General features: G+C 45.2%; 1 protein-coding gene across 5 annotated transcripts in view; it reads right to left on the bottom strand.

Annotated features, from left to right (window-relative positions):
* VWCE (von Willebrand factor C and EGF domains) overlaps window positions 1–14,038 on the bottom strand; it is a 29,670-nt gene that overhangs the window by 2,237 nt on the left and 13,395 nt on the right. For 2 of the 5 annotated variants that reach the window (XM_033157314.1, XM_033157332.1), the window contains 11 exons: window positions 13,917–14,010; window positions 12,926–13,008; window positions 12,498–12,585; window positions 10,665–10,750; window positions 9,863–9,980; window positions 9,550–9,635; window positions 8,553–8,649; window positions 4,100–4,182; window positions 2,264–2,354; window positions 1,504–1,586; window positions 400–505 (listed from right to left, as the gene is read on the bottom strand). In XM_033157314.1, the coding sequence (XP_033013205.1) occupies window positions 400–505; window positions 1,504–1,586; window positions 2,264–2,354; window positions 4,100–4,182; window positions 8,553–8,649; window positions 9,550–9,635; window positions 9,863–9,980; window positions 10,665–10,750; window positions 12,498–12,585; window positions 12,926–13,008; window positions 13,917–14,010 (1,015 nt within the window). Of the gene's footprint in view, window positions 1–399; window positions 506–1,503; window positions 1,587–2,263; window positions 2,355–4,099; window positions 4,183–8,552; window positions 8,650–9,549; window positions 9,636–9,862; window positions 9,981–10,664; window positions 10,751–12,497; window positions 12,586–12,925; window positions 13,009–13,916; window positions 14,011–14,038 lie in introns of those variants that run through there. The other 3 variants (XM_033157324.1, XR_004427158.1, XR_004427159.1) reach the window with 3 other exon arrangements.

Below are 14,038 nucleotides of genomic sequence, written 5' to 3'. Positions count from 1 at the left end.
CAAAGGCCCAGTCTGCCACCATCCCCATGCACATTTGCATAAACACACACACACACACACACACACACACAGAGGGAGCCTCAATGGAGCCCCTCTGGAGGCTTCACTCAGGGCCAAAAACCTGGTTAGTCCCCCCGCCCACCCCCGTAGCTCTGCCTCTGCCACCACACTCAATTTCATGACAGACAAATAAAAGCACTTTCTGTGGGCATTCCTGTGCATAAGGAAACTGCAGAGTTTTCCTTAAAGTGGGTAATGCTACCTGACCACACAGTTTTATTTTTCTGTTTCCAAAATGTGAAAAGAATTTTCCCTGCTGCAAGATTTGATGATGCTGAATTTATATCACAACACAAAATCACATGGCGGACCCAATGCAGGTACGATGAGCACCCCTACCTGGAACTTCATTACCATGGCAGTTGGGGCAGCAATGTGTAGGGGGGCCAAAGGGCTCCGCACAGGTGCCTGGACAGGGCCTCTTCTCACAACTCACCTCTCCAAGCTGAGGGACACAAAGCAACAGAGGAGAGGCTGAACTGGTTCAGACAAAAATGGGAAACCATGGCTTCTTCCTGTTTATTTATTGAAAGTGGTTCTAACCCACTCATTGTTGAAACCTTCTCCCAGAGCAGCTTACAGATCACTATAAACAATACAAACCCTGCCCACAGGCTTACAATCTAAAAAGACACACTACAAAAAGTGGATTGGGATGAAGGAGGAGATGCACACACTCAAGTACAACTTTTTTTTGATAACCAACTGAGTTGGAAAAGCTCAAGAGGAGGAGGCGTGAAAAGGTGCTGGTCTCCCAACTGCACTGATGGAGTGCTCATGCATCCTTTCATTTCCCTCCTCTGCTGCAGGCTGATGTAACAGCTTCACCCATGTGACAGTGGACGATGAGTCAGGCATCTTAGCAATCACCACATCAATGAGTTGCAGTGAGCCTTTGTTTGCGTGGTTCCCTCCCCTTTCACATATCAGCGGAAGGCTTTAAACTAACCACAGTTCCCTGTGACATCATAACTTGGATAACTGTTATGTTAATTAAACAATGGTTAGTGAAAATATGTTAGAATCAGCTTCTGGTTTAAACAAATCACAGTTCCAAGCTTGGGTGTCACAGGAAACTGTGGTTAGTTTAAAACGGTAAGTGGATGCTTCTGGCAAGGGAATGAGGAGGAGACAAGAGGGAAAGAAAGAAAAAACCTTTTCCCCAAGAAGGTAAAAGAATACTTTCAAGCTTTGGGGTTCTAGATAAAGAGCATTCATTCATTATTTTTCTAGGTTGCTATCTTGCTAAAGGCCATCTGATCTCCTTAATGCAGCCCAGCAGTTCAACACCACCAAACTTTATTCCCAGGCCTGCTAACAATAATAGCACTAATACAGAGCAAATGGGAAGAGCAAGAGAACAGTGTGGAAGTGTAACCCCTTTGAACCGCAGCAGCAAACCATCCCAGGCTCTCCCGTCACCCCAAGAGCTTCACAACTCACCTGACAAGTACAATGAATGCAGGGTTCACCTTCTGGTACAAAGACGTGTCCATTCACCACTTTCCTCCCTTTGTAATTGCAGTCTACAAAAGGAGAACAGCACAACAGATATAATTTTAGCCATAGAGACATTGCACCTAGTCTGATTAGAGAGAAAAGAAACCAGACATATTAGAATGTTGGTATTCACATATATAAGTAGGACAGTTACTTCCTCTAGCACTAAACCGTGACTATCACAAAAACCTGGACTGTCCTAGCTACTTAATGTTGCACAGTTGCAATGTACAAGTTAACTTATATAAATGCATTCCCGTGCAATTTAGAAGGCAATTGGACAACAAACCACCAGCTACTGATCTGAATACAGTGGTGCCCCGCTAGACGAATGCCTCGCTAGACGAAAAACTCGCTAGACGAAAGGCATTCGCTAGCGGAAGGCTGCCTCGCAAGACGAATTTTCCTATGGGCTTGCCTCGCAAGACGAAAAAATTGCCGATTTTTTTTAAAAAAAATCGTCAAACTGCTCTTCCCCCATTGGTGCTTCGCAAGACGAAATTTTCGCTATACGACAGCACTCGCAGAACGAATTAATTTCGTCTTGCGAGGCACCACTGTACTGTAAAACCATTCTAATGACTGATATATCATTTTCAGTTTTAGTGGGGATACTATATTGCACAACTAGCCCTCATTTTTAAAAACAAACAAACCATTTCAAAATTATTATCTGGAAAAGCCCTAAGATCATAGTGCTTACCATGACAAACTGGACAGCACTCTCCTTCTGGGTGGAAAGGATATGTACAAAAGACAACACAGTCCACGGGAGAACATGCCACAGAGCCTAGCTATAAGAAAACACACACACACACACACAGAGAGAGAGAGAGAGAGAGAGAGAGAGAGAGAGAGAGAGAGAGAGAAATCCTGCATTAAACAGCAGAGAAGTATAGAGAGCCTTGCCTTTCATTTCAAACCTCCCAGCCAATCTGTTTCAGGATACAGAGCATCTTATATAACCCTATGCATTTATTACTACTTGTTTATCTGGTCCTTTCACAGATCAATTCAACTTCTTGGCTGTGGCAGCCAGCGGCGTAGCTAGCCACTCGGTTGCCTGGTGCAGTGAGCACGTCCTGCAGCCAGGAGCGAGGTCAGCCACCCATGGGGGTGGGGTGCACTGCATGGAGCCTCTCCGCCGCCTCCCCCTCAGCTGTAGGGCAGCTGAGGGAGAGGCGGTGGACAGATGCAAGCTCCACGCTACCTATTCAGGCAGCGCTAAGCCTGCAGGCGCTCAAGCCACCACATCACTGCCAGGAGAGACGCGTGGCTCGGGCACGCTGCAGGCCCCGCGGTAAGTGCAGGCCCCCGTGGTGTGGCACCCAGTGCCACCCACATTTCGTTGCATTTGTTGGCTGAACTAAAAAGTTTCCTGACCCCAATTTTTTTTAAAAAAACTCATATTTTGTCACACACACCCTCAGTGATGACACCCGGGGCGGCCCGCACCCACCCCACCCCTCTTCCTCTGCCACTGGAGGCAGCAGCAGCAAAACTTAATACAATGTTAGAGTCACCACTGCACCCAGAGCCCTGTTTCTTGCCTGGGCAGCAGTTGGGTTGAGGGAGCAGGAGGATTCTGCTTTAATTTTTTTTTAATGCAGTGAACATCTCAAATTATCTCAATAACACAATATCAGCTTTTCAATAACATATACATTTCAATAAAGACAGCATCTTTACTGCCAATGCATTTAAAATAATAATAACAATTCCAATCATATAACATTCTATATCGTAAACACATTACAGCCTTCCAAATTAATAGTGCAGCCCTTTAAATGTCTCCTCAGAAGTAAGCCCTACTAAGTTCAACTGGGGTTTATTCCCAGATAAGCAGGTATAGGATTGCAGCCTAGGGTTGCATACACACTATAACTTTCAAAGCACATTTGAAACACGATTTCCTTCAGAGAATTCTGCCCACTGTAGTTTACCGCTCACAGAGTTAAAATACCCAGCAACCCTTAACAAACCACAGCGCCCTTAATTCTTTGAGGTAGATAATGTGCTTCAAATGCATTTTGGATGAATAGTGTATACACAGCCTAATTTTCTGGGGAAGCTGCCTTGTACAATCCCAGATACGACTTTAGTCTTCTTTGGGCTTTACATTTACAGTTAAGTAAACCTGTGTGCAAAGGCAGTGCAGATGAGAGCATTGCCTCCAGCTCTCCTGTTGCCATCTCGCTTGCCTGCCGACTTGTAGAAGGCGACAGTCTGAAGCAGTGAGCTTTTTGCATCTATGGAGGCCTCCCTTTGCATTTTAGAGTGCTGATGCCTCAAAGAGGGCTGCTGTTTGTTGCTGTATTTTTGCCTGCTCTGTAGCAGGCACGGGAACACTGTGGCCTTCCAGGTGTTATTGGACTGCAGCTCTCATCAGCCCCAGCCGGCATGGCCCGTGGTGAGGGATGATGGGAATTGTAGTCCAGTGACATTGGCAGGGTCACGGTTTTCCCAAGCTTCCTCTGTAGGACCTGTTACTAGGGCAGAACACTCCTTATAGGCTGGGAGAGGAGAACAGAGCACTTACCAAGCAAATGCAGCTTAGGCAGGGGTCCAAGACAGAGGGGAATGTCTCATTGTTGTAAAAGACTCTTCCTGCATAGGTGCAGCCTTCAGTCAAGAAAAAAGAAAAACACGCTTAGTTTGTCAACTTGGGTCACGTCAACAACCTGCTTTCATCTCATGCTTTTATCTTGTGAACTGCCCTGAGATCTTTTGACAAAGGGTGGTATATAAATCTAGTAAATAAAATAAAATATATAATAGGGCAATGTGGGTCATGACTCTTGACAATTACCCTTTTTCAGCCAAGGCTCCATCTACACTATACATTTAAAACACCATTATTCAGCTTTAAACAGAAAGAATCCTGGGAGCTGTAGTTTGTTAAGAGTGTTGAGAGTTATTGGGATCGAACCACTTTGGGAAGTGTGGATCTGTGAAGGGATTAGGGTGTGTGGGGAAGTGTGGGGGTGTCTCCTAACAACTCCCAGCACCACTTAACAAACTACATTTCCTGGGATTCTTGACATAAAGCCATGCATTTTTAAAGTGGTGTGGTGATGCTTTAAACGCATGGTGTGGATGGGGCCTTACATATGCAAACAGCAACAAACAGCAGCAGTCTTCTTCAGACATTAGATTTATGGTTAGGTAAACACATGAGGGTCAGTGGGGACAAGAACACAATCTTTGCGCTCCCATTCCCGGCCAAATCACAGAAGTCAATTCATGGAGCATAGTAAGCTTGTGGGCTTCCCACAGGTATCCAGTTAGCCACTGTGAGAACAGGATGCTGGATTAGAAGGGTCTTTGGCCTCATCCAGCAGAACATGTCTTATGTTCTTCCTTTAGTGACTTGCCATACATTTAATGTTGTTGTTGTTGTTCAGTCGTTCAGTCGTGTCCGACTCTTCGTGACCCCATGGACCAGAGTACGCCAGGCACGCCTATCCTTCACTGCCTCTCGCAGTTTGGCCAAACTCATGTTAGTAGCTTCAAGAACACTGTCCAACCATCTCATCCTCTGTCGTCCCCTTCTCCTTGTGCCCTCCATCTTTCCCAACATCAGGGTCTTTTCTAGGGATTCTTCTCTTCTCATGAGGTGGCCAAAGTACTGGAGCCTCAACTTCAGGATCTGTCCTTCTAGTGAGTACTCAGGGCTGATTTCTTTGAGAATGGATAGGTTTGATCTTCTTGCAGTCCACGGGACTCTCAAGAGTCTCCTCCAGCACCATAATTCAAAAGCATCAATTCTACGGCGATCAGCCTTCTTTATGGTCCAGCTCTCACTTCCGTACATTACTACTGGGAAAACCATAGCTTTAACTATACGGACCTTTGTCGGCAAGGTGATGTCTTTGCTTTTTAAGATGCTGTCTAGGTTTGTCATTGCTTTTCTTCCAAGAAGCAGGCGTCTTCTGATTTCGTGACTGCTGTCACCATCTGCAGTGATCATGGAACCCAAGAAAGTGAAGTCTCTCACTGCCTCCATTTCTTCCCCTTCTATTTGCCAGGAGGTGATGGGACCAGTGGCCATGATCTTAGTTTTTTTGATGTTGAGCTTCAGACCATATTTTGCGCTCTCTTCTTTCACCCTCATTAAAAGGTTCTTCAATTCTTCCTCACTTTCTGCCATCAAGGTAGTATCATCAGCATATCTGAGGTTGTTGATATTTTTTCCGGCAATCTTAATTCCGGTTGGGGATTCATCCAGTCCAGCCTTTCGCATGATGTATTCTGCATATAAGTTAAATAAGCAGGGAGACAATATACAGCCTTGTTGTACTCCTTTCCCAATTTTGAACCAATCAGTTGTTCCATATCCAGTTCTAACTGTAGCTTCTTGTCCCACATAGAGATTTCTCAGGAGGCAAATGAGGTGATCCGGCACTCCCATTTCTTTAAGAGCTTGCCATAGTTTGCTGTGGTCGACACAGTCAAATGCTTTTGCATAATCAATGAAGCAGAAGTAGATGTTTTTCTGGAACTCTCTGGCTTTCTCCATAATCCAGCGCATGTTTGCAATTTGGTCTCTGGTTCCTCTGCCCCTTCGAAATCCAGCTTGCACTTCTGGGAGTTCTCGGTCCACATACTGCTTAAGCCTGCCTTGTAGAATTTTAAGCATAACCTTGCTAGCGTGTGAAATGAGTGCAATTGTGCGGTAGTTGGAGCATTCTTTGGCATTGCCCTTCTTTGGGATTGGGATGTAGACTGATCTTCTCCAATCCTCTGGCCACTGCTGAGTTTTCCAAACTTGCTGGCATATTGAGTGCAGCACCTTAACAGCATCCTCTTTTAAAATTTTAAATAGTTCAGCTGGAATATCATCACTTCCACTGGCCTTGTTGTTAGCAAGGCTTTCTAAGGCCCATTTGACTTCACTCTCCAGGATGTCTGGCTCAAGGTCAGCAACCACATTTCCTGGGGTGTATGAGACCTCCATATCTTTCTGGTATAATTCCTCTGTGTATTCTTGCCACCTCTTCTTGATGTCTTCTGCTTCTGTTAGGTCCTTTCCACTTTTGTCCTTAATTGTGGTAATCTTTGTACGAAATGTTCCTTTCATATCTCCAATTTTCTTGAATAAATCTCTGGTTTTTCCCATTCTGTTATTTTCCTCTATTTCTTTGCATTGCTCGTTTAGAAAGGCCCTCTTGTCTCTCCTTGCTATTCTTTGGAAATCTGCATTCAATTTCCTGTATCTTTCACGATCTCCTTCACATTTTGCTTGTCTTCTCTCCCCCGCTATTTGTAAGGCTTCATTGGTCAGCCACTTTGCTTTCTTGCATTTTTTTTTCATTGGGATGGTTTTCGTTGCTGTCTCCTGTATAATGTTACGAGCCTCCATCCACAGTTCTTCAGGTACTCTATCCACCAAATCTAAATCCTTGAACCTGTTCTTCACTTCAACTGTGTATTCATAAGGAATTTGATTTAGATTGAATCTTACTGGCCCAGTGGTTTTTCCTACTTTCTTCAGTTTAAGCTGGAATTTTGCTATAAGAAGCTGATGATCTGAGCCACAGTCAGCTCCAGGTCTTGTTTTTGCTGAGTGTATAGAGCTTCTCCATCTTTGGCTGCAGAGAATATAATCAATCTGATTTCGATGTTGCCCATCTGGTGATGTCCATGTGTAGAGTCGTCTCTTGTGTTGTTGGAAAAGAGTGTTTGTGATGACCAGCTTGTTCTCTTGACAGAACTCTATTAGCCTTTGCCCTGCTTCATTTTGATCTCCAAGGCCAAACTTGCCAGTTGTTCCTTTTATCTCTTGACTTCCTACTTTAGCATTCCAATCCCCTATAATGAGAAGAACATCCTTCTTTGGTGTCATTTCTATAAGGTGTTGTAAGTCTTCATAGAATTGATCAATTTCGGTTTCTTCAGCACTGGTAGTTGGTGCATAAACTTGGATTACTGTGATGTTAAAAGGACTGCCTTGGATTCGTATCGAGATCATTCTATCATTTTTGAAGTTGCATCCCAGTACAGCTTTCGCCACTCTTTTGTTGACTATGAGGGCCACTCCATTTCTTTTACGGGATTCCTGCCCACAGTAGTAGATATGATAGTCATCCGAACTGAATTCGCCCATTCCTGTCCATTTTAGTTCACTGATGCCTAGGATGTCAATGTTTATTCTTGCCATCTCATTTTTTACCACATCCAGCTTACCAAGGTTCATGGTTCTTACATTCCAGGTTCCTATGCAATACTTTTCTTTACAGCATTGGACTTTCCTTTCGCTTCCAGGCATATCCACAACTGAGCGTCCTTTCGGCTTTGGCCCAGCCGCTTCATCAGCTCTGGATCTACTTGTACTTGTCCTCCGCTCTTCCCCAGTAGCAAGTTGGACGCCTTCCGACCTGAGGGGCTCATCTTCCAGCGTCATATCTTTTATATGCCTGTTGTCTTTGTCCATGGAGTTTTCTTGGCAGGGATACTGGAGCGGCTTGCCAGTTCCTTCTCCAGGTGGATCACGTTTGGTCCAAACTCTCCGCTATGACCTGTCCATCTTGACCTGTCCATAGCTTGCCTGAGTAATTCAAGCCCCTTCGCCACGACAAGGCAGTGATCCATGAAGGGGCATACATTTAATAGCCCTGGGAAATCAGGGTTCCAAAACAAACAAGGAACTTTCAGATACAAAAAACCCCCTCTTGCCCCAGATTGTTGCCCTGCTGTTTTCAGTTCTTTCTCTATATGAAAACATTTGGGGTCAAATGAACATGCACTGTAAGAGGCATTATATATGACAAGATATTTGTCATAGACTGTACTTCTTGCATTTCGACCCCGCTGTTTTGCAGTTGCTCTCTGCACTGATGTGTACATTAATTCTGCAATTAGAATAAGCAATGTAATATAAGGAAAAGCAGGCAAGTTAGCAACAACAGCAAAAGTTGAGTTTTCTGGCTGTGGATTCTGGTGTTCTGATTTCCCTGAGAAGGGAATAGCTGTCTGAGAAGATGGGAATTTACCTGCTGAACAATCTGGACAGCACTGCCCAGGGATCCGGATTGGGTGAGGACATGTCTCCAAACACTCTGTCCTCTTACAGCTCACTGAGCCATCTGCCTGCAATGGAAAAGAACTTCACAGAAACCCACAGCACAAACAGCTGGACTGTTGCAGGCAGATAGATTGATATCACCCCAGAAGAGACTTGAATTTCCTAGAGGTATCTGTCTTCAAAGCAGCATATATTTTCTGTCCCTGTGTCAGTTTTCATAAAAGGTTCCAGAATTGTTCAACTGCTTTACATTTGACACCTGAAAGCCCATGGTATGTAAGCAATAATTTTATAGTTTCCTCCTACAAAGGTTGTTTATAATTCAATGCCTGAAGTCCCCTTAACACTCAATAGACTAACTGCTCTGACATCACTTCGGCTAATTAAATGGTAATCACAGAAGCCATGATAACAACTCTGCCTGCCTAGATCCTCTCTGACATCACAGCAGGTCAGCAAGTAGCACTAAGGAATATAGGGCAGAGAGATCACAGGTTGAGGCGATGGCAAGAAGGAAGGCACAGGGTCACTGATGGAGGTTAATTCATTTTAAACATTTCTCTGCCACTACTCCCCCCCCCAAAAAAAAGGGTCCACATGGCAGCTTATACAAGTCAGTGAATTCAGTGACACTTATTGTCTACGGACTGTGAACACACTTATTTAATAAATAAAAGGCACTTCTGGCCTCCTAAACAGTCAGGAGAGATCAAAGCCTAAATTTTATAATTTTTGTGACATACAACAAGAACACAACTATACCCCTTAGGATCCCAGCATACAAGCATACACAGGCAAACAGAGCCTGAGGTTAGAACTACGGTACATTGTTCTAAGTGTTGATTGGATTCTCCTAGTCTTGGCTCAGCTAAGGTGGGGGCAGCAGCAGCAAAGGGCTACCATGGTTTTTGCAATAGGAGATTGGGAGGTTGAAACTGAATGAAGTAGAGCAGGTTATCATTCACCTGGCAGATGCATAACTCACAGGGATCACCCGGTGACCAGATCTGTCCGATTGGAAATTCAACTCCATTGTCATCCACAAAGCAACCTGGCCAAGAAAAGGGGGAAAATGGAAGGAAGCAGCTGTGAGCACAGAGTGGGGACCCCAGCAAGAGGAAAACAAGGTGTGTGACGATGGTGGGACAGTACAGCACAAAGATGCTTAGCTCACCAGAAGTCATGGACCACGTACAAACCTATCGGACAACCCATTGCCTACACTTATATACATCCTCATGCCACAACAACACGCCCCAGCCATTGAGATCTCCTTACCTGTCATGGGTACAGCCTTTCGGCAGGTGAAGCAGCACTGCCCTGGGGCCAACAGCCAATCATCTCGGGGACAGTCCAGAGTGGGACAAGGAGTGAAGGAGCACTCAACTTCACCTTGCTGAGGAAGGGCATGAGGGCGCATGTTACGCACAGTAATTACAAAGATAAAGATAGGAGGTTCACAAACTCTTCCTTACTGAATTTTGCAAAACAAGGGAATCGGGTCCTGCAACACCAGAGCTTCACAAACCCCACCACCATCTTCTACTATGCCCCTGCAGACCTTTCTTATAGGGGGCCCAAGAGTGTCCTTGCCTAGTGTTACTAAGGTTTGCTACAGAGACAGTTTAAAATGACTTGTTATACTGATAGCTACTCTAAGCCTTGGCCTGTGCTAAGCAATGGGCAACTTAAAACGTGCAAAAATCTTTGAGAAAGCCTGTAGCTCGGTAGCAGAGCATCTTCCTGATGTCTCCAGGTAGCGCTGGGAAAAGGTTCTCCCTGAAAACCTGGAGAGCCGCTGTCAGAGCAGGCAGTATAGAGCTGGATGTACTCAGTATCAGGCAGATTCCCATGTTCCCAACTGAATTGACATGTAAAGTCAGTGCAGCGGGGGGGGGGGGGATGATGACGTTTTGTCTTCTTTCTAACAGGTAAGGAGATTTTTACAAGGAGTCAGGAGACTGTGTGAGTGAGAATCACCAGTACTCCAGAGAACAACAAACACACCTAACAGTGAGTGACATGGCTAGCAAATCCTCTCAGATGAGGAGCATGGAGGGAGGCCTAGGCCAACACCTACCCTGCACACACAGGTGGTACAGTCATCGCCATCCAGGCTGAACTCAGCCCCCTCTGGGTATGTCTGGCCGCGGAAATGGCACTCAGCTACAAAGGAAGACAAGAGTATGTCAGTGATTCTCTGGCAGATCTACTGCAAAAGAGCATTAGTAAGGTTCCTCTTCGGCTGCAGTGCCCCATTTATGGAATGCTCCCTCTCAGTGAGGCTCTCCTGGTGCCACATGAAATTGCTTTCAGGAGCCAAGTAAAAAGGCCTTTCATTCGTTCATCTAGGACTTTTTTACATGCTCAACTTTTATGCTCTGTTAGCTGCTCTTCCACTTGGATGACGATTGAGCACAGTGCTTAGATGTGTTGCTGCACTAATTATTATTTCTGCTGAGTTCTGTGAGCAGTCTTGGGAAGCTTTTTAAAACAGAAAGGCAGCATAAAAGTGTTTCAGGTAAGTAAGTCCTTTGCTGTCCCTCCTGGTCAGTAATCTCGTGGGGTATTGCTTCCTCAGGACGTGTGGTATTGCACAGGGAGAACCACATAACTGCAGGCTCCCCCATAACAATGCTTCCTTGCACATAGAAAATGTCAGGGAGAAAGGCTCTACCTAATGCTCTCAAAGCTTGTCGTTTGCAGCTCTGTGAGGGTCAAGCTACAGTCTTCAGGATCCTTTGGGGGAATGTATGGTGTGAATGTGACCTCATTGTAGGGATTTTTTTTTTATCTCTGTCAATATATTGGGGCAGGGGACTTGTATTAGGCGTGTTCACAAACTTTGGTTCAGTAGAAACTCAAACATCGGGGTAAAATGATGAGATCATGAGATAGCACCCCCCCCTCTAATTGCTAGCATTAATTGCACTTGTGTTATCTTCCCTGTATCAGGGTTTCAGTAATTGGGGGAAATTCCACAGCTGTGAAGTCACATGTACACCCTGGATTCCCCGTTCTAGAAAACTACAGCCTTAAATGACTTCCAGTTGGCTGGGAAGGTTCAGGATGGTTACTAAGCAAAAGAGTATAAAGCTACCCCTATGCCCTGTAAGTTTTACCTCACCTTCCTGACTGACACCTATATTACATCTCTGCATAGGATCGTGGATTCATTAGTAATGTACTGTATGAGACTAAGTTAGCTAGCTTTATTGTTATTGTTTTGTGACTTCCCTGATGGGCCTTTATTTCTAACAGTATTTTCCTTTCCTATTTCTCCTGCTTGGTAATGGGCTTCATGCAATACTGCTATTTTGATTGTTATTATTATTAAAACCTCTTAATTTTGGTGTGCTTCTTTCAGGTTAAGCCTTGGTTCTCAACCAGTGCCTTGGATCTTCACATTTCCTGCTGCGTAATTTGGCTTATTTTGCCTGAGGCCCCCAGAAGCAGAGAAGGGTCTTCAACTCTTGCTCGTCGTGACATATTGGAATACAGCCTAAGATCTCCTGGCTCAAACTGGGTGGTTGGTTTTACCCTTGGATTTTAATAATGCCCAAACCCCCAGAAAATGCTGGCATGGCTTTTGGGCAAGACTTTCTTGACAATCCCTGTGAGGGAGCATTCAGCAGTGCAACCCACCCACTCCCTCAGCAGTGCTGTTCCAAGGACAGCTTTACCCCAGAATAATAACATTTTTCTCAATATGTGTTCCAAGCACCTGACATGTAGGGTGGCCTGTTTGTCTAAGCCAGGCCTTTGGAAGAGTTGATCTCACACCATTTCTACCACCCTTCGTTCGGCCTAGGAAACCACACCTCTCTCAGTGGAGAGGAGAGTGCCCAGACTGCCCCTCAGGCCCTGGCTGCTTTGTGAGTGAGCATCAAGTAGGATGTTGCAATCTATCTACCTGGCTGGCAGGGACAGCAGTCAGTCTGAGCAGAACTGGGGCATGGAGTGGGTGCACATTCTGGAGAGATACAGGATACGTTGCCTCCCTGGAATCAAGAACAGAGCCCTCAGCCAAGGTCACAGGTGAAATCAGTTGCAGATCACATGCCACACACAGAAATCAGGTGGCTATTGCCCCCTCAGATATCCCTACACAAAGCTTTCTGGGTCACTAGTAAAAAGTTGTCTACACAACTGAGACATTCTCACATGCCATAGCAAGGGCAAGGACCATTACGCGAAGCTCAACACATGAAGGGCAGGTTAGCAACAGTAGCAAAGTGATGAATATGCCCATTTCAAAGCAAGAAGGCGAGCTAACCTGAGGGACACACAAACAAACACACACACACCTTCCCTGGGACCTGTGGACTCTGTGATACTCACCAGGCAGACGCAGATTGTGCAGTTCTCCTCAGAAAGAGAAAAAACATCCCCCTCAGCTCTGGCAGTCCCATAATAGAAACAGCCTGCAGGAGACAGGAATGTGAAGTTTCTCCTCAGAGGGGAGAAGAGCCCTCTGTGGGTCCCATCTCATCTTGCCACTCCAGATTAGGAAACATTCATTGGCTTACATATGTAGCCACTTTTAAAAGGATTTGGCCGGATGACACATAATCTCCAGTGTTTCACAGATGAAAGTAAGGATAGGTTTGTACCCCTCCTCTTTTATATTTTTGAGTACAAAAACCCCCATACCAAGGTCACATCCACACCATGTATTTAAAACACAAGGTTTCCTCCCCCCCCCAAAAAAAAAAAATCATGGGAGCTGTAATTTACCCCTCACGGAGCTGCAACTTCTAGCACCCTTGTAGTTCCCAGGACTCTTCGGGGGATGTTTTAAATGTATGGTGTGGTTTTAACCCAGTGTCCTTGTGTGTGTGCATTCACATTTGTCTGGAAAGGGGGGATAGGTGCATTTGAGCCCCTTTTGTGGGAAAAGCAACACATAAGAAAGAATAGCTTCTAGAAAACCGGGGGAACAGGTTGAAAAATAAAATTCGGGCTAACGAAACTTTAATACGCCACTCCAAACAGGCAAAAATTTGGACAAAATAGAGATACTGGTGGTTTAAACCAGGGACGGCTTCCAGAAAACAGGGACTGTCCTTGGTGAACTCAGAGGGTTGAAACAAAATAGGAAACTCATACCAAGAACAAACTCAGTTGGTCTCTAAGGTGCTACTGGAAAGAATTTCCTATTTTGTTTCGACTATGGCAGACCAACACGGCTACCCACCTGTCAGAGGGTTGAGGTATACAGTGAAATATATATATATATAGTGGCAAAGTCCCCAATCTGGGTGTAGGGAAGGCCCATGTGCCACAACCAGACCCAGCAATGCAGTCTTAATCTTGAGGGCGCTTCTCTCACCTGTGCAGCTAGGACAGCACTCCCCCTCCATTGGAGGAACCGGATGGGAGCAGGCAACCTCACACATCACTGCTCCACACAGCACTTGCCCACCCTACAAAAGGAAAAGACAGTCACTGTAA

The sequence above is a fragment of the Lacerta agilis genome, chromosome 1 (assembly GCF_009819535.1).
Source record: "Lacerta agilis isolate rLacAgi1 chromosome 1, rLacAgi1.pri, whole genome shotgun sequence".
NCBI classification, from domain to species: domain Eukaryota; kingdom Metazoa; phylum Chordata; class Lepidosauria; order Squamata; family Lacertidae; genus Lacerta; species Lacerta agilis.
This window is presented reverse-complemented; position numbering and strand designations above follow the sequence as displayed.